Raw genomic sequence first — 24,927 nt, 5'->3', positions numbered from 1 at the left:
CATTCTAAGATTGATTAGTCATAGACTCTTTAAAATGCACGTTTATTTTTTTCTTACTTTAATTCAATTCATGCATAGTGTTCCTTGTGCACAATTATACCAATCATTAATACACATTTCTAAATGATATCAAAAGCTTTATTCTCCAAAAACATTTGCATCATACAAAGATATAGATTATAGCCTAATCTAGTTGTCATGTTTGACCTTCGGCTCCATCTATATTCAGTACACCAGACGCACAGTCCAATCACCATCCAGCCGCCAAGGAGGTCAACCACGAACTCGACATTGAATGGGATCGCCGAAGCATGGAACGTCCACCTTTAAGTGAGTATCCAGGTTTGACCTGCTATGGTCGACTCAAAAGGCGATGTTTGCATTTTTTTCGATTAACTTAAGCCATTTCACGATGGGGAGAATGAAAACGTTTGTGAACCGTGGATATAATAGGCTACACACTACCTTACCATTCTAGATAATATAGCATATTTTCATACACACTGTAAAACATTTTGCAAAAATATTACTTTCAATAATAATGATGATGTCAAATTTAAGACATGCATTTCAGAAAATGATATGAGGTGGTGGAGTTAGCTGATTTAGCAGACAGTTTGAGGGTCCAATGGAGTTAAGAGGTTTTGTCCGTAGTGCTTTAACTTTTCATTGGTTCAATATTTTTTTAATCAATACACAGACGTAAAGGATGTTCAATAGCACCGAGTGATTTATGCAAAAACAAATCTAAAACCTCAAAAATTGAGTTACAGTTTCCTCCCGACAGCAATGATATGTACAGTAGGTCTATTGTAACCTTACTTTAATACTTTTAATTGTGTTGCACTTTGAAAGTAACTTTCCTACAGTAACGTTCCTACAGTAAATTTTTTAGTATTATGTTTTTGGCATTTCCTGTACAGTGGAGGTTGGTGAGCTGTGCAAAAAGACGGAGGAGCAAACGGAGGAGCAAACGGAGGAGCAAACGGTCCCCGGACACAACCAGGCCAAGTCCTCGGAGAAAGACGTGGAGAAAGATTTGTGCATATGAGCTTTAGGCATCAGGGCTACTTGTCAGCCAGTGGTGTCCTTCCTGATACCATGCAGGGTCTCATTTCCCAAATGGAAGTAGGGAGACTGCAGATGTGGTACTTATGTATATTGTATACATACTCTACCTTAGTACTTTAAACTATATTTTATAGTTTATGCATTCCACAGTATAGCTGTGGAATGCACTTCCCGTTGCAGTCAGAACTGCAGCATCACTCCCAATCTTCCGCCATAGTCTGAAAACCCACCTTTTCAGACTCCATCATGGCCCATAGCACTTACCCTACCCCCTTAGATAGCACTTTTGTAGACTTAGATATAGCATTTGATACAGACTTATAGCATGTTATGTAGACAGCACTATAATTGCATTGTATGTAGTCATAGCACTTCATAGTACATATGTACAGCATAGTGTTGTATTTATGTATAGTTTATATGTATAGTTTCATTATATACGTAGATATTCCACTGTTACATTCTTAGCTTACGCATGTTTCATGATAAATGCTTTTTATATATGTGATGTATTCCCATGTTTTTTTGTTCTTGCTTAATGTAAATCACTCTGGATTAAGAGCGTCTGCTAAATGCCTAAATTGTAAATTGTATAGTTAAAAAGTATGAAGTTATAGTTTAGTAAGTTCCTGATTGCAGCTTGTAAACTTCTGAGGTTTCTTTACATATCAAAGAATAGAACCATTGGTTCCATATAGAGCTTTTTGTTCTAGGCGTGTTGACATGGTCCCACCCATTCATATTACCTACTTGGTGACTTGATAAGGTAATTCTAAGATTACATTCTAAGATTGATTAGTCATAGACTCTTTAAAATGCACATTTATTTTTTTCTTACTTTAGCATATTTCAATTCATGCATAGTGTTCCTTGTGCACAATTATACCAATCATTAATACCCATTTCTAAATTATATCAAAAGCTTTATTCTCCAAAAACGTATCTTCGACAGTGATGAATAACTAAAACAGACATCTAGGTGTGAGTGTTAAGAACATTATAGGGACTAGCATTCTCACTACTGCAATTGTGACCTGTTTCAAGATAGGTTCCTTTTTTATTTTCTGTTTCTTTATTTGTTTTGCATATATAATGTTGTATATCCGTTCAGTGACTTATGATGATCCTTCCTTATTATATGTATATACTTACCACTGTCGATTGGATATATGATCCTGTATGTGAGCAGAGACTTCCGGTTCCGCCGGACTAATGATGACGTCAGCGCCCTCAACTGACAGCTGTCAGATGGGGAACGGAAGAGGAGGAGTTTTTCTATTGGGAACTTGACTTGTATCAGTATAAAGAGACTGGCAGAGGGGAAGGATGTGTGTGTGCTGCTCTGTTGAGTGTGTTAAGGGTGACAGGAGGACAGAGAGAGAGAGAGAGAGAGAGAGAGAGAGAGAGAGAGAGAGAGAGAGAGAGAGAGAGAGAGAGAGAGAGAGAGAGAGAGAGAATGAATAACCCCGTTGTGTGTGAGTATTGTTCCATCCCGCACTACTGTCGATTCCACCACCCTAGTGAGGCTGTTAGCTGTGCTTAATTGTGGAACGGAGAAACTGGCCTTTGCCTTATGTGATTTCAGATCCAGGATGTATTGAAGTGGACGTATTGTTCTGATTCAAAGTATATGATGCTGGATTGACTGGAGACTCTCTACTCTCTACTCACAAACCGAACTATCTGACCCAACGCACTTTGCACACTTTTCTACTGAACACTTTTAAGGATTCATTATTTGTTTTGTTTGTTATTTTGTTTCTTTTGTATAGATTTTAGGAGGATTTTAGTAATAAACATTGTACATTTTATGGCATTTTAGTGGCCGATGTACAAGGGGAACAAACGAATGTTATATTTTGATTCATGATTCAGTGTCAGTCTCTCTCCACCTTTTTACGGTTGTTGCTCTCTTACCTGGTAAAACGTGAACCGGCTGTGTGTCCTTGAACAAACTGAAGTTAAGAGTAATAATGACAAAAGAGTTTCCGTTTCTCTTCAATTAAATAACGGTCCCAGGTTTATTCACTCAATAGGGTTGTACAACATTGATACCTTTCGCACTTTAAATAGTGCACCTCAAATAATTAATGGTTGTATGTCTTATAAAGTAATAACGATAAAGAATATTCTATTGCCAAAATACTGTGTGGCTGATTCGGCCTTGGTCACACAATGACCATGCAGGCCAAATTAAGTTCAATCTAAAAGGCCTCACAAGTATTATATATATATATATACCTTAAACAGGACACCTCTTTTGAAGGGATTTTTTCCAAGGAGGATGTTTTCTTTGCTCATTCTCACAGTTTAGAGTTGAATTCTTGGTGAACTGATGGAGTAATGTTGCAAGTTGGGTACTGGCTATGGTTCACTCTTCTATTCATATTGTAATCAATCATTCATGTTGGAAATTATGCATATCATCAGCTCGTTATATAGGACCAAATAAGTAACATATACGGTATGGATGTTATGTCTAATGTATATAGTCTAATTCTGAATGGATGTTGTTGTGTCTGAAGAAGAGGCTACTGTTTAGATGTTAAAGGTTTCATGACATTAATTTGAATTTATTTTATGACCTCAATTACACCCAAAAACTTGAACATTCAGTGGATTTTCTCTGGGATTTGGAAGCCTTTTGAGCTGCTGGCAAATTCGGATTTGCAGGCTGTGACATCACAAACAGCAGGAAAATCAGAGCACTTGTTTGAGCCAGAAATCCCCAGACCACAGAAAATCTAAGCTCAGAAAACCTAAAGGAATTACCCCCCCCAAAAATGATGTCACAATCCCTTTAAGTGTAATGTATGAATGGATATTGTTACTAATATTACTAATGATCTCAGTCTAGTAACCTGAGATTGAGAGAGAAAGACTGAGATTTTGTGGTTTTCTTTTTGCATGTCATTATTCAGTTTAAGAGATAGGATCCGACAAGGGCTTAATGAGGAATTTGATGTCAAGCCATTCCTGGGTTAATTCATTCTTTCTTTTTATGTTTTATCTTTTTAACTTTTGTGTATTATTTGTGTTATTGCCATTCTTTGTCCCTATGCTATGTCCTCATTATTTTGTACTGTAATTACAGTACCCTATTATATATTTTGCTATTATATTTTGGTCTCATCCTGTAGGCAGTATTTTATTTTTTTATCCTTTGCAATGTTCTTATTGGTTTGCAGCTTACTTTTAACTATGTCTGCACCTTTATACTTTTCTTTTGGGTTCTAAAGAGTTGGCCTTAGAGCCACTATTTTCAATATATTTATATATATAGAGTCCTTAGCTAGACATGCCCTACATGCTGATTGCAGCCTCATCCTTTCTGATGCGGTGGGCGTGTCTAGCTTGATTTTCATCATCAACAGCTTGTTCATTGTTGACCTGCCCATATGCTGTTGTATATAATACGCCTCTTGATGTTGTGTACTCATACCTGACGAAGACCCACAGTGGTCGAAACGTTGTAACAAATAAAGAATCTTCCTGGGAGCTACAATTCAGTGTGCGGACATCCCTTCCTTTTTCATTATTCAGTTTAAGATCATATTATTTGTACGTTTCTGCAATGCCTGGCTGTAAACAAGAGTTATCTTCATATATTTTGAGGAAAAGTCACTTGATACAGTATTGAAAAGAAACTCCGTAATGGTGGGATATCGGACATTATTGAAAACCAGAAAACAATAAGATCCTTTGAGATGAGCAAGTGCTGAATGTGCAGTTCCTGTCCATGTCATTGTGAATGTAGCTGAATTGCATCACAACCAAAAATAACTAGTAATTTCTGAAACACAGAACGTCTCTTCCATTTTCTTCTTTCGATTGCTGTATACAGCCTTTATAGTTAAATGTTTAGGATAGTTGCAAGACAAGTCTTACCGAGCATTGTTTGAGGGGGACAAATGGATGATCAATATAATGTAAGGCACAATTGGAAGAAAGCAAAAAAGTAATGAAGCACTTTTAAGGCACGGGGAAGAAACCAAAAAAGTAATTAGGCACTTTTAAGGCACAAGGAAGAATACCAAAAGGTAGTAATTAATGGCAAGGATCCTCTCTCTCTTCTCGATCACTCCAATGATTCTCAGACCAATACAGATCAATTCAGCATAGTCCAAGTTGATTCCGTGTTTGGGATTTTAAAATCAGTACAGTAAATGTGTTCATCACACATTATGAAGAAAACAATAAGAATATATTGACAAAAACAAAGTTTTTCACTTATCATATTTGTTTGTATGTAGGCTATTTATCTATCTATCAAAGATGGTCATGGACATGGATCAGTGTTGCCACGGACACATTTGGAAGCTGCCCTGGTTGTTGCGGGGGACTTTGATCGTGTTAATCTGATGAAAGACCCCAAATACTACCAACATATTGCATGTAACACCAGAGGCCATGACCTTGACCATGCACAGCTACACCACCTTTCTGGAAGCATACAAGCCACTCCGAGAGACTGCCTGTTCTAGGGAGATCCAGACCAGACTCCCACCGATCGACCTTAGTGTGAATCATTATACAGGTATATGGAAAATATTAAAGAACCTCTAATTGGGTGCAGGTGCCAGGTGGTCATATTGACGAGCTGTGTGTTCCCCCTCCCCTACACACTGCATGGCGGTATATACTGTATGCTGATATTGGTACATTTCCAGCGCCACATTAGCATGTTGTGTCAATGAACCACGTGTACAAATATAGTCCCACAATCAGAGCCTGAATCAGAAACACTTCACTGCTATTCCAAGTATGAGGTGCAGTCGGTACACTGTTGTTTTGTCATAAACTCAATGTGTAGGAATGTACAGTTCAGACATTTTTTGCAGGTGACTTACAATAAGGTAGCCCTACATATACATGAAATGCTGAGAGACATGTCAGTGTACTTGAGTAAAAGTACAAAAACTACAAATGTATTGGCATCAAAATGGTGTCCATGCTCCTGCCCTCACCAACCCTCATAACTTTGTGTTATTTTCCTGTGACATTTAAAGCAGAGTAGGGTTTGTACATACCCCCCCAAATTTAAAGATCTGAGTTAAAATGTTGTCTAGGGCAGTGGTCTGTAAAATGTACAAGGTAACATGTACAAGGCACACAGGTCAAGGGAGAAGGCACCCCATAATGTAGTTGGTCACAGACCCCTATCTGAAAATACTTTGTGCCAGGGTCCCTATTTCGTAAGATGATAAATTAGTAGGCCTAATATACAGTTTTCAAAAACAATAATTTATGTAAAAGCAGCAGTAGTGGTAAACTGCATGATGTATACAAGCTCTCTACATTGACATAAAAAATAAAATGCTAAAGATTAATGAAGAACAAACAAACAAACTGTAACAAATTGTAAATCTGAACCATGACAAAACATACCGGTACCTTGAGAGAGAGAGAGAAAGAAATCTGGGTAATCCTGTCCTGTCACATTCAATAGCCTCGGAGACCACAGGTGTTTACAGTCAAGGTCATGCACACCCAGCCAACAACAGTCATAACAGAGAGAAAGCCATGGAGGAAGCGTCATCTTTACCAGGTTAGTCTCTGACATTATATAAATTATAAACCACTTTCTCATACTAATTCCTCTGAACTAATTGAACTCAGAGCTATAGTTAACTTGTCAATATACATCTGGAGGCGAGACTGGAGCCAGTTGCACAACCTCACACAACTGTTGCCTAGTTATAGCTTAAATGGCTTTTAAGTCAAGTCAAAAATGCAATTCATTATTAGGCTAAGTTTGAACTTGGTGTGAGCAACTGGCTCCTGGTGCACACAGGATGCCAGTGGTGGAAAAAGTACTTAAGTAAACGTATCAGTACTACAATGTAGAAACATGACTAGTGAAAAGTTCTAATCTCTCTCTCTTTCCCGTTCGCTCTTACTGTAACAGAACTGAATGGTGTCCTTGTGGGATCAAAAGGCTCCTGGAAGCATCTGGTTGGGAACATCATCCTGGGCAGAGACTGCATGTTTACCACGGACATATCGGCCGAGAGTGAGAAGAGAGAGGGAACGGTGTGTGGCAGGAAGGTCACACTGGTCAAAGCCCCTTCGTGGTGGAGGGGGTATCCTCTTTGTGACACACCGGCGCTGTTCAAGACAGAAATGATGCTCTGCACCTCTCTCTGTCCCGCAGGGCCTCATGCCTTCATACTGGTGATTAACACCAACCTAGTGTTCAAGGAGAGCTACAGGAGGGCAACGGTAGAACATTTGCAGACCCTCTACGGCCAGAGCGTCTGGGACCACACCATAATCGTGTTTTGCTCTGGACTGGCCTGCCCGGCCATTGACGACTACATCCAAAGTGAAGGGGTCCCGCTTCAGTCGCTCATGCGGCAATGCGGCGACAGGTAACTAAGTACATTTACTTAAGTACTTTACTAAGTAATTTTTTTAGTTATTTGTGCTTTTTTTTGTAGTTCCAATATTCTTTTACTTCTAATCCATTACATCTCAGAGGCAAATAGGCTATCGTACTTTTATTTGAAAACTTTAGTTACTACTCTGTAGATTTTGATTATTATTACAAAACATACAGTCAGTAACCACTTCAGCCCGGCCGATTTACATTTTGGGCATTTGAAAATCTAGTCGTTCTACAAGCTCACAATGCGCCACGATGCGAGTGTGAGTGTCACGATGAGCTTTTTTCAGAAGATTTTTAGACATTTAAAAACTTGAAATTCTGCATAATGAGTACTTTTACTTTTGATGCCAATACTTGTGCTTTTACTCAAGTACTTCCAGACTTTTAGTATTTCTTTAATGCAGTATTGATACTAAATAGTGTACGTATTCCACCACTGGTGACAGGTACCACGTCCTCTGCAATGAAGACATGAACAGCGTTGTGAAGGTCAAAGAGCTGTTTGACAAGATCGATGCCATGGTGTCGGCCAACGGCAGCTATGAGAGTGATGGTCAGCTGATGCAGAGCGCTGAGGACAAGAGAAGGAAGGTGGCACAGAAAGCTGCCAACATGCAGTTGACCTCTCAAACACAAAAACAAAAACTCAGAGGTCTCATAACAGGTGAGTTCATTTTTAACTGTTAACTGTGAACTGTGAGTGGACGACCCAATTAAGCATTACACTTGTTTACAAGAGGGTCCACCTTGTTCAATTCATCAAAACATTTAGAGACATACAAAACATTTAGAGACGTACAAGCCTACATTGCCTCCAATGAGTTGGTCGGTGTGAGCTTGCCACCATTGGTGTGTGAATGTGGGAAGTGAGGACGCTGGCGTCGACTGTTCGCCGCTTCACCTCCCAATGTATGAATGAATGAACATTGTAAGCGCTTTGATCACTTGGAAAAGTGCTACAAAAATGCAATTCATTACCGTTTAATCACACAGGAGGATGGCGACCAGAGCTGAGAATTCTGATACTTGGCTGGGTGTTTTCTGGGAAGAGTAAGGCTGCCAACACCATTCTGAATGTTGAGAAGTTTCAGGCTGGCAGCAGAACTCTCGAATCCACAGTGCAAAGTGGTGAGGTGGATGGGAGACGGGTCACCATCGTGGACACTCCCGGATGGTGGAAATTCTTCCCCGCAATGTTCACTTCTCCGGCTGTAAAGTCAGAGGTCACGAGGGCGGTGTCTCTGTGCTCTCCGTCGCCAAACGTGATTTTGCTGATGTTTCCGCCGAGCACGTCGTTCACAGAGGAACAGCTGGAGATCACACTGGACAACATGAAGCTGCTGGGGGAGAGCGTGTGGAGACACGTCATAGTGGTGTTCACGTTCGGAGACTGCCTCGGAGACAACACCATTGAGCATCACATCGCAAGTGAAGGAAAGCCTCTCTGCACGCTCATCAAGCTTTGTGGAAACAGGTATGCACCTCTGCTTTTGATACCCCCCCCCTTATTTTATTTTGTATTTTTATTTTGTATAGTCGGTGCAGATATGTTTCATCACTGCTTCTGTCCTGCCCTTACAATACGTTAGGTAGAGTCAGCTAACAAATCTCATTAAGACACTGACTTAGTTTAGGTTCTTGGTGGTCAATCACTTAAATTTGTAAAACTGCAATACAGGAAAAAAAAGAAAACATTTGTGTCACATATGTCATAAACCAAAAACATTCTTTCACAAGTTTGAGCATTTTGTAGTAGCTGTACTAGTTACATTCACGTCAAATTACAAAAACATGATAGAAAAGATCAAACAAACTTACAAACATATTGCTTTAAGAGCCAACATATTGTTTTAAGAGACATAAACTTTAACAAATAAACACAAACATAGGCTACAAACTTATCCTGTCCATGAAGGCCGGAGTGAAAGGGTTCACTCAACAATCTCAACAGTGTGCTGGTTTGAACTCAATTGGCTGAAACTAATCCCCTAATTAGCTCACCTGGTGATCTAATTGGTGAGTGAGACCAGGTGTGGAAAAGTATCCATTTGGCTAAAGTACATACCACCTACAGTACACATATAGTACAAGGCCTAAAGGTGGCAGTAAATCACAAATAAAGTAGGAAACACAGCTTCTGATCAGATTTTCTTCTTTGGAAATGTAGACTGTCTGTTATTGATATTTATCTTTGATAATATCACACAAAAGAAAAGCAAATGGTTTCCCTATTCAAACCTGGTGTCCCAGGTTTAACTTAAATGTCAAACTTTGTTCAAATGTTTTCACATTTTGTTCACTTTTTTGGGTTTAGAAAATAGTGAACATAAAACATACAGTAGGTCACAATACATTGCATTGCAGCACATTTTGTTAGCTGTCATACAAAATGCTGTACAGGGATCTTTGAATCATGTTGCCAATATCGCTCAAACATCATATTGATAGATCTTGCGATAGCGTACTGACTTCTGGTCTCGTAAGTGCACATGACACATATACATATACAAATCAAGCAAAGTTTGCCAGTCTTGTTTTTTCCATCCTTCTATAATAGGATATAATAGGTGAAAATGTAACCCCCCTCCACCCCTTTCCCCCCCCTTTTTTCTCCCCAAATTGAACCATGCAGGTATCACTGCCTCAGAAGCAAGAACAAGGAAGACAGAACTCAGGTCACAGAGCTGCTGGAGAAGATGGAGGAGATGGTGGCCGGGAACCACTTTTATCTGAGTGCTGAACCTGAGAGAGATGAGGAACCGCCGAGTGAGACAGCTGAGGGCAAAGGTGTCGGAGAAGGCAGGGACGACGAAGCCGCCAAGGAGGTCAACCACGAACTCGACATTGAATGGGATCGCCAAAACTGGGAAATGCGTCACATCGTTAAGGGGAATAGAAGCATGGAACTTCCACCTTTAAGTGAGTATCCAGGTTTGACCTGCTATGGTCGACTCAAACGGCTATTTTTGCACTTTTTTGCGATTAACTTAAGCCATTTCACGATGGGGAGAATGGAAACGTTTGCGAACCGTGGATATAATAGGCTACACACTACTGTACCATTCTAGAGAATATAACATTTTCATACACACTGTAAAACATTTTGCACAAATATTACTTTCAATAATAATGATGATGTCAAATTTAAGACATGAATTTCAGAAAATGATAAGAGGTGGTGGAGGGTCCAATGGAGTTAAGAGGTTTTGTCCGTAGTACTTTTTACTACTTTTCATTGGTTCAATATTTTTTTTATCAATACACAGACGTAAAGGCTGTTCAATAGCACTGAGTGATTTATGCAAAAACAAATCTAAAACCTCCAAAATAGAGTTACAGTAGGTGGTTTCCTCCCGACAGCAATGTCACATACTTTTAATTGTGTTGCACTTTGAAAGTAACTTTCCTACAGTACAGTTTTTAGTATTATGTTTTTGGCATTTCCTGTACAGTGGAGGTTGGTGAGCTGTGCAAAAGGACGGAGGAGCAAACGGTCCCTGGACACAACCAGGCCAAGTCCTCAGAGAAGACGTGGAGAAAGTCGGGTCGCCATGGAGAAGCCCACGATGTTCAAAGACCTGAACTGACAGCTTATTCAACGCTGCTCGAGAGAGAGTGGAACAGACGAGAGACGTGCATGGAACTAAATCTGGGGGGAAACATATGGACTATTGGTGATTACACAAAAGCATTTTAGTAATGAATGAATGAATAATAACCTACGGTTTCTTCATTTTTTCATCTTCTGATCCTTTTTTCTTTTACCATAGGTTTTCAATCAGAGCCTGATGCTAAAGAGAAACTGAGATCCTGTGAAAAGGTACAAGCATGGCTGGAAACTTCAAGCTCTGGATATGGATGTGGCAGCTCCGTTCACGAAGCGTGAGGAAGAAACCTGACACATGTCTTCTGTTCTGCTCCTGAAACTCTCTGCTTCCTAGTAATCACTATATGAGTCATTATATGCTTGGAATTGGAAATGGTTTATTAGTGAAATCTCAAGAATACTTTGCTGTCACTGTATTAGCCCAAGATTTCCTGGGCTACACACGCACGCACGCACGCACGCACACACACACATCATTGACCATTGATACTTATGAAATCTTAGTTTAATTAGGCTTTAGATATTCTATTTGTTTTATTATATGTCCTACTCCTACCCAAGATTAGAACCAGGGTCTCCCACATATAGATCAAATATCTGCCGCTCTGCCTGCTTAGTGGAGATATTGTGCATATAGCTTTAGGCATCAGGGCTACTTGTCAGCCAGTGGTGTCCTTCCTGATACCATGCAGGGTCTCATTTCCCAATGGAAGTAGGGAGACTGCAGATGTGTATTGTATACATACTCTACCTTAGTACTTTAAACTATATTTTATAGTTAAAAAGTATAAAGTTATAGTTATAAAGTAAGTTCCTGATTGCAGCTTGTAAACTTCTGAGGTTTCTTTACATATCAAAGAATAGAACCATTGGTTCCATATAGAGCTTTTTGTTCTAGGCGTGTTGACATGGTCCCACCCATTCATATTACCTACTTGGTGACTTGATAAGGTAATTCTAAAATTACATTCTAAGATTGATTAGTCATAGACTCTTTAAAATGCACGTTTATTTTTTTCTTACTTTAGCCTATTTCAATTCATGCATAGTGTTCCTTGTGCACAATTATACCAATCATTAATACACATTTCTAAATGATATCAAAAGCTTTATACTCCAAAAACATTTGCATCATACAAAGATATAGATTATAGCCTAATCTAGTTGTCATGTTTGACCTTCGGCTCCATCTATATTCATGTCACCGAAAGCACAGTCCAATCATCATCCAGCTTCAATTCGTTGATCTTCTCCAAATTAAAACCAGTGAACTTGTAGTTGTAGATGAACTCATTGCCATTGGCATCGTTGACCATCATGCGGAACAACGTATCTTCGACAGTGATGAATAACTAAAACAGAAATCTAGGTGTGAGTGTTAAGAATATTATAGGGACTAGCATTCTCACTACTGCAATGACCATGCAGGCCAAATTAAGTTCAATCTAAAAGTCCTCACAAATAATTACCAATGAACTATGTGGGGGGAAAAGCTATACAGTACCTTAAACAGGACATCTCTTTTGAAGGAATTCTTTCCAAGGATCTTTGGTGGAGTTGGAATCCATTGCCCATTCACTAGACTTTTGCCCTCCACTTCTCCCTTATTGAAATCCACAGTCATTTGAAACGCGACCTCAAGGGGGGGGCCCGTGATGTTCAAAGCAACTGTTAATCTAAAATTAAAATGAGGTTATAGCAGACTTTCTCCCACCATGATGAGTTTATAGACACACACACACGTGATCATATCATCAGGTGGAAACCTTGTATCTTCAATACCGTTCCTTTTTGAAAGTTGAAATATAGAGATACCAGGTATCTATGCATCGTGATTATGAATTAATGACTGTTGAGCTGCTATAAGCAATAATATGTCAAAATATTAATGACCTTTTTATTTTTTATTTTTGTGGTATCCAGACAGCCAGCAATGGGTAGAACACTCCCAAAAATAATGTAGTCTCTGTGACACATCTAGGGGCCGCAATCTGCATTCAAAGATGTTCCTAGAAGCTTTGTCATTGGTCGAAAAAAAACCCGGTCGCAGTGACTAACCAATCAGGAAGCAGACAGGCAAATCGAACAATGACAAAGCTTCTAGGAAAATCTTTGAATGCAGATTGCGGCCCCTAGATGTGTCACACCCATTGCTGGCTGTCTGAATACCAAAAAATAAAAAATAAAAAGGTCATTAAAATGTTGACATATTATTGCTTATAGCAGTTGTTAATTGTTGCTTGAAAGACAAAACTTGATGTGGCAACTCTAATGTTGAAGGTTCTAATCTAGGAAAGTCACAATATTTCTAGAGAGTCTGGGTAATCTAATTACTTGCGCAAGCAGAGTGCGCAAGTACTGCGATCGACTGGGTATGTTGGTGTTGTCCACAGTATGTCGGTGTTGTCCACCGGCCAATGAGGGACCACCATTCTTGATTGATTGATTGAATATTTTATTAGACAATAAGAAAGAAATGCAAACGGCACAATGTACAGCTAGGCATTTTTTTTGTTGGTCCAAAGGGATTTCCGAAGAAATTAACCTTGCGGTCTTGTTTCCATCCGGGTCCCATGCACTCACACACATATAGTCAATGAACAATAATCTAAAACAGTAATTTGTCACCTCCTCTCCCTCTGACCTGCTGACAGGTGAAATGTTAGGCCTGTTTTAAAGGAGGCCAGTGATTTGCCTGCTTTAAGGGAAGGGGGCAGGGCATTCCACACCTGAATAGCAGTGCTGCGGAAGGTGAATTTACCCATATTTGTTTTGTGGACAGTATGTCGGGGTAAGAATGGTGGACTCTTATTGGCTGTTGATGGTGACGTAACTAAGGTACGTTTCAAGGTTGGTATAAGGTCAATAACGGGTCTAAAGGATTTAGAACAGCAGTTGTAATAGACATTAGTTAGTATATTAGTAGCAGTACTTGCGTGCTCTGCTTGCGCACAAGTAGGCCATGTATGGCCTACTTGTGTGCAAGGCACAAGTTGGCACCTCGACAGAGTGCATTTCTAGTTGTCAGCTACTGTACTTATTCTGTTAATCAAACAAACACATCTATAACATTATATTGCACCTCTGAGCGTTGTGATTTGGTTTGCCATGGATCTCAATGACTTGGCCGATGGTGATTCCATCAGGCAGTGGGATGATATACGGCATAGGCTATAGGGACAGATGAGGAATAATAACTTAATAATAATAATAATAATAATAATACAATAGTGAATCGAGTTGTCCTGTAACATGCTGTGAGGTTGAATACAGCACTCCAAATGTATTTAGCAATTACATTGATTTGATTTCCATAGCTATGCGGACGACACACACAACTGTATCCCCTAAGGACCTCAGCCCCATTGACACCCTAACAAACTGCATCTCTGATATCAATGTCTGGATGTCAGAAAACTTTCTCCAGTTAAATAAAGACAAAACTGAACAAGTATCTGCAAAACTCAAATCATGTTCATTAAACACCAAGGATCAGGTAAAAAACCTTGGTGTCATACTTGATTCCAATCTAAATTTCAAGGCCCATATCAGTAACATCACCAAAGTGTCATTCTATCACCTGAGGAATATTGTCAGAGTCCGTGGGTTTCTCTCACAGGCTGATACAGAAAGGCTAATGCACGCATTTATCACTAGCAGGCTAGATTACTGTAATGCTCTCCTATCAGGTATCCCCAGAAAAGAAGTTGCCCGGCTACAACTAGTCCAGAATGCAGCAGCACGCATACTGACCAAGACCAGACGGAGAGCACACATCACACCCATTTTAAAATCACTTCACTGGTTGCCTGTTTTATCCAGAATTGATTTTAAGGTCCTTCTGCTAGTTTTTAAATCTATTAATGGAAATGCACCTGCATATTTGTCTGAAATGCTCCCTGGGTATGTGCCTGGAAGAGCTCTTAAATCCTCGGGAACTGGTCTTTTAGAGGTTCCTAAGACTAGACCTAAAACTAAAAGGCATGGAGAAGCAGCCTTTAGCTATTACGGTCCTATAATGTGGAACAGCCTGCCTGTAAACCTGCGGCTCTCAGAATCCACGGACATTTTTAAAAGAAAACTTAAGACATACCTTTTTAGCATTGCTTTTAATTAGGTCATATCATTATCCTTGTCTTTGTAATGTTTTCCTATGTTTTATTTTTCCTTCTTTGTTTTTTCCATTCCCTTTAATGTATTTTATATTTGTAAATCTGTGAAGCACATTGGGTTGCACTTGCTGTATGAAATGTGCTATACAAATAAAGTTTTGATTGATTGATTGATTGATTGATTGATTATAGCGACAGACCTGGAAATATTTGTTATCTCTAACAATTAAACAGTATAAAAATATTAAATACAATTATGGACCGTGATGGTTATGCTATATTGGCATTAGTTAACCTGATAATAATAATATTCAACTCATTATTTTTTTTTGAAGAAAGCAGTAATATTGGAAGAATGCAGAATGCTTACCGGATTCAGGATGTTTTTTCTGTTCATTCTCAGAGTTTAATTCTTGGTGAGCTGATGGAGGAATGCAAGGTGGGTATACTGCATGGCTATGGTTTACTCTTCTATTTGTATTCAAGATTCAACTTGGTTGGCAGGCAGCGTGCCAACCCTGCCTGTGTGGGTGGACCTCTGGCCTCTACTCATGTCACCATGACTCAGCCAAAACTTCAATATAAGGAGTTCCCAATGCAGCTATACGCCCAAATATGGAGTGTGTTGTCTAACCTCAATTTGTCGTCAGGGTGTTTTTGCTGGTACAGCGATTAGCATTGCTGCATTCCGCGTTGTTTAATAAAAGGCATTTATATCCGAGCGCCCCGGCTATTTTTGAGTGGTGTAAACCACTACAACTGGCTTTGTACCCGTGTACCCGTGTTCGTACCAAAAAAATGAGCATGGTTACTATGGTCACTGACATTACGTCAGACCACAGCTGATCAGGCTATAAGACCAAGCTTGCACCACTCAGTTCACACCGGTGTGATTTTTCGGCTTGCATTCGGAAAACTCACAGTTGCACACCAGGAGCGCACTCGCCTATTAGTTTGTATTGGCAGTGCGGTCAGCGTACATATTATGGAGGGCTAAAACTGCCATATCTAAAAATAAATAAATAATTGAAGAAATAAATAAATGCAAAAATAAATAAATAAATATGCAAAGAAATATATAAATCAATAATTAAATGTATTTAAGTGACTATTTATTTATTTATTTTTATTTATCTACACATTTAAATGTACATTTAAATGTACATTTAAATATGCATTTAAATACGCATTTAAATACGCATTTAGATTTACCTTTAAATACGCATTTAAATGTACATTTAAATATGCATTTAAATTCCCCTTTAAAATGCACATTTAAATGCACATTTAAATGTGTATTTCAAGCTGCTTTTCCCAAAGGTCTATTTCATGAACCATATGTTAATGAGGGGGTGGACCTTGATGATGTCACTCACTGACCGGGTGGAACTTGATGATGTCACTTAACAACCATTGGATAATCTATGTAGGAGCTCAGAGATCGACTGTACTTGTCTGTTTTCCCAGGAAATTATGATAAATAAATACAGATACAATATTATCATATGGTGGTAGTAAAGGTAAACAAGTGATGGTGTACAACATGGGTTTTCAACAGGTGGTCCGTGGACCACTGGTGGTCTGTGAAGGTGTTGCATGTGGTCCCTGGACCCTGACCCTGCATTTAGTAATGTAGGAAAGTGAAGATTCGTATTTGAATTTATTGTATTGACCAGTTGAGAAACAATGCAGTAAATGATCTGGTGACAAATGATGACGCGTCGATGTTGTCAGTTACTGGGAAGTCGGATGTCAAGAACTTCCACAGAAAAGTGAGTTAGAATCTCAAGGGAAACCGGATTGCCTGGTTGAGTCACCATTAAGGAAATGTGCCCATAATCAATCGCAAGTGTCTGCTTACTCATAGAATAAGTTACAATGAACAGCAACATGAGTTCAATATGAAAGGTTAATTTCTTTCCCCCACACCACGACCATATCCCCCCTCCCAACACAACAATGTCCCCCAGGTTAATTCTCAGTCAGGGTGGTGGTCCCCAGGTTGATTCTCAGTCAGGGTGGTACGTGGTCCCTGGTTCATAATCAGTTGAAAACCCCTGGTGTACAATGGTGTGCAAAATGCTTTAAAAGTTAAACCTTAACATCTGAAGAGCACTTACAAAATGTCTGCATTCATATGTTTGCCTGGGCATACACATACAGTGTGCAATCAGAGATATATGATAAACTAGAAAAAGTGCCCTTCTGGGCACAGGTCTCCACCAGGAGTGTGTGTGTGTGTGTGTGTGTGTGTGTGTGTGTGTGTGTGTGTGTGTGTGTGTGTGTGTGTGTGTGCGTGTGTGTGTGCGTGTGTGTGTGCGTGTGTGTGTGCGTGCGTGCGTGCGTGCGTGCGTGGGTGGCTTTGCCACCATGAGGCTGATTTGAAAACTGTCAAGTGGCATTTCTTCCAAAGCCTAGTGGGAATACGCTTGCACAGTTTCACCACAATCGGACGCTGCGTTGAGTAGTTGTGGCGATTTGTACAAAACGGGTACAAAGCGGGCTACTCCTGAAAAGTTTAGAAGCCAATCGTAGCCAATGAGGGTGGATTATGAGAAATCAAACAAACCCCTCTTGATCACATGACTATGGAGAGCATGTGTACCGATTTGCGTGAAATTTGGATAAAATCTGAAGAAGTAATATTAGAAAATGTGTTTTACATATGTCTGCCTCCTGGTGGCATTTCTTCCTCGGCCTAGTGGGAATGTGCGTGCACAATTTCACGGAAATCACACAATGTGTTCATGATTTGCAGCATTTTGTTTGAAACTGAGCACTCCTGTGAACTTTGGAAGCCAATCTTAGCCAATCAGGATGGAGTCTGAGAAATCTGAAAGACCTGTTTCGTTGAATGGCTCTAGAGAGACTGTGTACCAATTTGCGTGATGTTTGGAAAAAATCTGTAGGAGTACTGTCCAAAAACTTGACGGACAAACATACTCTCTCCCCATGCCTTCAGCCTGGTGGAGACAATATGACTGACGAGCTGAGTTGTCGGTACCCGGATTTGAACTCACAACCTTGTGGTCTGAAGGCACGAGCTCTACCAACTGAGCTAAAGCTGGGGAACACTAGACTGTAAGAGGGGGGGAATAAGAAAAATGGAGGGGGAAGAAGGGGGGAGAAAGAAAAGAGAAGAAAGAAGAGAAAAGGAGAGAAAACTTGAGAAAATGGAAGGGAATGGATGCAATTCTAACTCAGCTTCATGTACAATCCTGCTGCAAGCGATAATGTATCCGAATATTTTCAAAAAGCACTGTGCAGACACAGTCAGTTGACTCATTCTAAACAGTAACATCATTCAGTATTCATATAGGTATTAAGTGCAGAAGAAGTTTCACAAAACAGCAATTTTCATTGGTTCATAAAAACTTCATTTTTTCACTTAGAAAAAATGTGCTACGATAATTTGTCCGTATAGGTCCAAAGTTCACGTGTAGAAGTTTTCGTGCATTTTGAGCAAAGATTCTGGGAGGAGTTACATTTGAACTGTTTTTCATATAATTCAAAATGGCGGGTGATCTAAAGGTCAGAGGTCAAAAGTCAGAACACGAAAGTTGTTCGGCATGAGGAGACACATGTGTATCAAGGTGTCATTGCCAACGGTCAAACGGTTCATGAGATATGCACGTTCAAAGTTTGCAAGTTTGCAAGTTTTGCATCAATTGAGTGCTATAACGCCACCATTTGGCCAATCGTGATGGGCTTCGCATAGTAAAGTGACATAAGCATATGTGTGTATTAGAGGGAGAAGAATAATTTTCACAAACCAGCAATTTTCATTGGTTCATAAAAACTTCATTTTTTCACTTAGAAAAAATGTGCTACGATTATTTGTCCGTATAGGTCCAAAGTTCACGTGTAGAAGTTTTCGTGCATTTTGAGCAAAGATTCTGGGAGGAGTTACATTTTAACTGCCACCATTTGGCATGGTCCTCTATCATGTTGACAAGTTTTGCGAAAACCGACTGCACGGTTCAGTCAGAACAGCTATTTTTGGCGGAAGGAGAAGAAGTACTGATCATATAATTCAAAATGGCGGGTGATCTAAAGGTCAGAGGTCAAAAGTCAGAACGCGAAAGTTGTTCAGCATGAGGAGACGCATATGGGTATCAAAGTGTCATTGCCAACGGTCAAACGGTTCATGAGCTATGCACGTTCAAAGTTAGCATTTTCAATTGAGCGCTATAGCGCCACCATTTGGCCAATCGTCTTGGGCTTCGCATATTCACCGTTTGGCATGGCCCTCTACCAGATTACTGCGTTTCGCGAAAACCGACTGCACCATTCAGTCAGAACAGCTATTTTTGGCGGAAGGAGAAGGAGAAGGAGAAGAAGGAGAAGAAAAATAAACACAAAAACAATAAGTGACCAAAGTCACTGCGTGACTTCTTGGTCCCTAATAAACACAAAAGCAATAAGTGACTCACTGCGTGACTTCTTGGTCCCTTAATAAGTGACCAAAGTCACTTCGTGACTTCTTGGTCCCTTAATAATTGTATTAACAGTTTGCAGAGTGGGTACAGTCCAAGGAAGGTACAGGTCAATACAATAACTGCTAAGAGGATAAAACCAGAAAAAGCACTAAGACTCGGGTCCTCATCAGGGTCCTCCAGGTCTGAGGGTGGATTCTGGGGGTCTTTGTTGCAAATCTATCACTGACATTCTGTTGCCTTTTATACCGTTGGCTATAGTGCTTGATGCTATAGCCAACTTGGAGTCTATGATGTCAGACTTACATTATGTAAGTCTCCATACAGAATGGGTGACACCCTATAGGGTGCCGTGGCACAAGTCCAGCAGTGCCTCAGAATACATTATATACAGATAATATTTTAAATTTATCAACAGCACTTCAGTATAATCACGTAGACCCTCTAGATTTAGTCAAACAGACGTGAGTTGCACTGTACTTGCAGTTGAAAAAACAACTCAAGTAGGCTTACCGTGCAATACAGGTCTGTTTTCTGAGCGCATTTCCTGATAATGATGACTTAACCCTAGCCACGGGCGTTTTGTTAAAAAAACAAAAACAAACAATAAAGGCTGGGCATAGGAATGAAGTCTAGGAGTGAACCTTGTTTTTTGCTAACCATTTTGTCAGCTGTTTTCGCTGGAAAAGGTGTATCCGCCCCTGTAGAGCAGAAAGCACAGTGGCCTGGCAGTTAGCCATGGCACGTTGTCAGCCCAACAATCAGGTACACCTCCTTCCCCTTCGCCTTCTTGAGAATCTTATCTTTTCTGTGGAATCTCTTCACCTCTGACTTCCCAGTAACTGACAGTTACAGTCGATGCGTCACCATATGTCACCGCCAGGTCATTTAAGGCCACACCAAATCTCGTCTTCAGTATAGTATAAAGTATAAAAGTTATTTTCAGTCTGTCCTATATGTAATGGAAACTGATATTCTCTCTCAAGTTCTCCTTGTGACATGCTGTATCTTAGGGGGGAAGATTTCCAAATGTACGTACCGTATATGACATAAGATTCTGAAAATGAGCCGTGGATGGAAAAGTTCTTTAAAGGGGTGCCCTGAGTTCAAAGGATTTGAGAACCACTGCCATAAAGTATATGGAGTTCCAGACATTCGTAACAGGGGAGGCGGTGGCTCAGGGGTAGAGTGTCTGGATGGTAACCGTAAGGTTGCCAGTTCGAACCCGGGCTCCCCCAGAGTTACTGTCGAAGTGTCCTTGAGCAAGACACTGAACCCCTAATTGCTCCCGATTAACCCCTAATTGCTAGTTGGTGCCTTGCATGGTTTCCGCTGCCATCGGTGTATGAATGTGTGTGTGAATGGGTGAATGTAATGCACAATCTCTGTAAAGCGCCTTGGATAAAGGCGCTATATAAATGCACCATTTACCTGACTCGATCATGGTGGTATCCATAACAACTAGTGGACAGGACAACTACAGCAACCTATCCAACAATGGTATACTGTGAAGACTAAACAAAACAGACAAAATAAAAAGTTTTCTGAAATCCTTCAAATATTTATATAGCAAAATATTTTTTTTTAATACTGTACATACTGTACAGCACCCCAAGATGGGTTCCCATCCAGAAGGGTTAGAACACCAAAAGGGGTTCCCGCCCAGAATGGGCGAGCGTGACGTGCGTGTGACATTAACACAGCGAACGCTAATCGCGTATCAATACGTTATCAATTAATCAAACGTCCGGTGCTAACCACGTATCCATACGTTTGAATCACTTTTTTATAGCATACTTTCATTCATCTTTTTACCCACCCGGACAATGAAGAACCATCCCCTGTCATTGCTGCTTAGTCCCGCTCACGTGATCAACCGATCTAGTCGGTGTGTGAAAAGAATCAAATTTCACCTAACCTCGCCTCACCAGGCTTTCCACCTCGGACATTTCACCCAACACTATAATACTCGATTCCCCCCTCCCCTCCTGTTTCTCCAGGAGGAGGATCTTGCGAGATGGGGGCTCTCTCTCGGAAAAAAACATGATGAACGGAACGCTGCCTAAACACATATGCCCCGGATCGGCATTGCATAACGTCTGCAACACACATGGACAGATGCATGTTTCCTTCTTCATACTGTAGCGACCAAACGATCCCCGAGCCTACAATACTACGAACTAACCACAGTACAGAGGGGCCGCCACGACAACAGACAGTGTTCCGTTGGTGGATCACGTATCGCCATGCAGAGCCGTCATAATCGGAGATCGCTCGGACGTGTGATTGTAACGCTTTTTTATTCATTATAATTGTAGTGATAAGACCGCAATGAACGCGCCGGGGACGTAATCGACCCGGGTGTAATGTATAACGAACTTTTCCGCGTCCTAAACCGTGGTGTTGTGATCTGTGGAAGTCATTTTTTCCTTGTCGTCGACATCACAGCCGGGTGAAGCTTTTTTTTTTCTCCATCGCCCCCATGCTGCATGCCCAGGCATGTTCCCCTATACTAGCTTGAAAAACAAAATCAGCTGATGATGACAACGCGTCTCACCGTTATACTATAGTTCTGAACCGAACGGTGGAATGGGACTTTTTATAGCCGTACGGATCAAGACTTTTGCTGCCCAATGTGCCCATGACCCCCCCCCCCCCCAATGTTACTGCGATCAAAACAATGAAAGCAGTGAGATAGATTAGGCGAGGCGAGGCATTCATCATCATCATCATCCTCATCTAAAGAAAGCAGAGTTATGAAGGTTTATAGTCAGACATTGACAGGCATATATAACAATAAACACAATAAATATGCTATACATCCTATACACCGAATGAAAGCCCTGAATGTGTACTTTTACGAGGAAAAGAGTAGACATTGATCCCATGTACAGTTTGTCATAAATTGGTTACTGGGTGGATGCACATTGCGACCACCAGATATAACTGCAGAGAAGACATGGACCCGAACTCAATATTCACAAAATAAGGCCTATAGCGACATATAAATACTATATACCGTATGAAACAGAAGACTCTCTGCTTTCATAAGAAAAAAACTTCTACTGTAGTAATAATAAAAATCACACCCATGTGAAGTGAGTGGTGCAACTCTGTCCCATATTCTGTTCTCTGCTTATTCAATACAGCTCGCTATATACGGACTGAGGCAGAAAGTCATGTAAACCTTTTATTTACAGTTTGGTCTGTAAACTTCTACTGTAATAATAAAAATCACACCCCTGTGAAGTGAGCGTTGCAACTGTTCTGTACTTATTCACTACAGCTCGCTATATACGGACTGAGACAGAAAGTCATGTAAACCTTTTATTTACAGTTTGGTCTGTAAACTTCTACTGTAATAATAAAAATCACACCCCTGTGAAGTGAGTGGTGCAACTGTTCTCTACAGTTGCGCGGTGCAACTGTAGAGGTGTAGGGTGTGATTTTTATTATTACAGTAGAAGTTTACAGACCAAACTGTAAATAAAAGGTTTACATGACTTTCTGCCTCAGTCCGTATATAGCGAGCTGTATTGAATAAGCAGAGAACAGAATATGGGACAGAGTTGCACCACTCACTTCACATGGGTGTGATTTTTATTATTACTACAGTAGAAGGTTTTTTCTTATGAAAGCAGAGAGTCTTCTGTTTCATACGGTATATAGTATTTATATGTCGCTAGGCCTTATTTTGTGAATATTGAGGAGTTCACGTCCATGTCTTCTCTGAAGTTATCTGGTGGGCACAAGCTGCATTCAATAACCAATTACTGTCTAACTGTAGATGGGATCAATGTATACTGTTTTCCTCGTAAAAGTACACATCCAGGGCTTTCATTCGGTGTATAGGATGTATAGGATATTTATTGGGTTCAATTTTATATCTGCCTGTCAATGTCTCTGACTTTAAACCATCCATAACTCTGCTCGCTGTTCAAGATAACCACTTCCAGGCAAATGCAGGTGTTGCAAAAAGGTCAATATCTCCAGAATGGAACATGGTAAAATCAAAATGTATTTTTTAAATTGAAGTGGACAAGTTCAGCTTTCTTTTGATGTATGCGTGTGATTCTCGCTATAAGAGAACATTTTGCTGTGGGCCCCCGAACAAGGCCTTTGTGCAATGTTAAACGGTACCAACATCAAAATAGGCCTGCCGAGATCCTGTAGCAATCAAAGTGTTAACATAGACAACATAGATCAAATCATCAATTCAACACTGGGGTTTTGGATTTCACTAATTGGATCAGAAGCTACAGATGGTGCTTCCATTGCAAGAGGGCCACTTAGCTGCAACGTCGAGGGGGTTTGTGGCTGTGTATCATAATTATAGAGACGTTCTACGTCAGCTAAACTAGTTTTAGTTTTGGCAAAAGGTAGCTTGAATAGGTGTGGTTTGCCATGCCAAGCCAAGGCATGCCGTTCGAACAATGGGAATGTGAGAATGCTTCTCACGAACACGAATGCTTCTCACGAAAACAAGTGCTTCTCACAAACACAAATAGGCCTACTTCTCACGAAAAGGTAGGATCTACCATAGAATCTACCTTTCGGACTTTCGTTTATTAAACTCCCAAGTTGCATCGTTACCAAATAGACCGGTGGGCGACGGGCACATACAGGTCTAGTGTTATAAATGTTGTTGTTGAGTATGGGTCCCCAGCATGTAGAAAATGCCGGATATGCCGGATGCTAACTTGCATATGTTGAGCAATTTTCAGGATTGGCATAATATGTGACCATACTATTAACAACCTATAGAAGGCAAAACATTCAACATTTCATCATGCTTTATGTATCAAAACCCCGGAACATAATCTAAAATCTAATCTAAAAGTCTGTGTGTGTGTGTGTGTGTGTGTGTGTGTGTGTGTGTGTGTGTGCGTGCGTGCGTGTATATGTGTGTTGGCATTAAAGCAAACAAACTATCTGCCGTCCTCACCTGATGTAACTGACAACTAGTGTTGATGATCAGTTACTGGGAAGTCAGACATCAGGAATTTTCCACCGAAAACGGGAGTTAGATTCTGTTGTGTACGTGCGTGGCCTATGAACACATCAGTTTTAAATCACTCGAGTGTGATCTTGTTTTTTTTTTTTTTGTTTTGTCAACGCAGGTTGTGAAATCAGCACACACACCTCTTGCTCTGTGTGGCTGTGTGTTTTGTGGATAAAGTATTAGGTAAATGTTGCTTCGTTCTTTGTTTTAGGTTCCTGCTCAGCCCTGCTCACTTAGCAGCACTTCAGATTAAATTGTCTTCACTAACTTGTATGCCACAAACAATACTGGAATAAACTTTCATATTGGCA

The 24,927-nt window shown here is 40.3% G+C and overlaps 1 protein-coding gene and 1 long non-coding RNA gene across 2 annotated transcripts; one reads left to right on the top strand and one right to left on the bottom strand.

The window, feature by feature from the left end:
- Positions 1–6,594: 6,594 nt before the first annotated feature.
- On the top strand, positions 6,595–10,659 carry LOC306926250 (GTPase IMAP family member 8-like; the record flags this gene model as incomplete). Its single annotated transcript, XM_079505517.1, has 6 exons — positions 6,595–6,619; positions 6,980–7,442; positions 7,906–8,123; positions 8,453–8,933; positions 10,092–10,390; positions 10,622–10,659. The coding sequence occupies 6 exons, from the start codon at positions 6,595–6,597 to the stop codon at positions 10,657–10,659; spliced, it is 1,524 nt and encodes a 507-aa protein (XP_079361643.1).
- Positions 10,660–12,200: 1,541 nt separating this feature from the next.
- LOC306925889 lies at positions 12,201–15,587 on the bottom strand. Its single transcript, XR_013790316.1, has 4 exons — positions 15,549–15,587; positions 14,149–14,237; positions 12,571–12,742; positions 12,201–12,418 (listed from the first exon to the last, which is right to left on the bottom strand). It is a non-coding gene; the product is annotated as an uncharacterized lncRNA (long non-coding RNA).
- Positions 15,588–24,927: the final 9,340 nt, after the last annotated feature.

This window comes from Electrona antarctica, assembly GCF_951216825.1.
Source record: "Electrona antarctica genome assembly, chromosome: 7".
NCBI classification, from domain to species: Eukaryota; Metazoa; Chordata; class Actinopteri; order Myctophiformes; family Myctophidae; genus Electrona; species Electrona antarctica.
The sequence above is the reverse complement of the archived record's forward strand: the minus strand, read 5'-3'. Positions and strand labels throughout refer to the sequence as shown.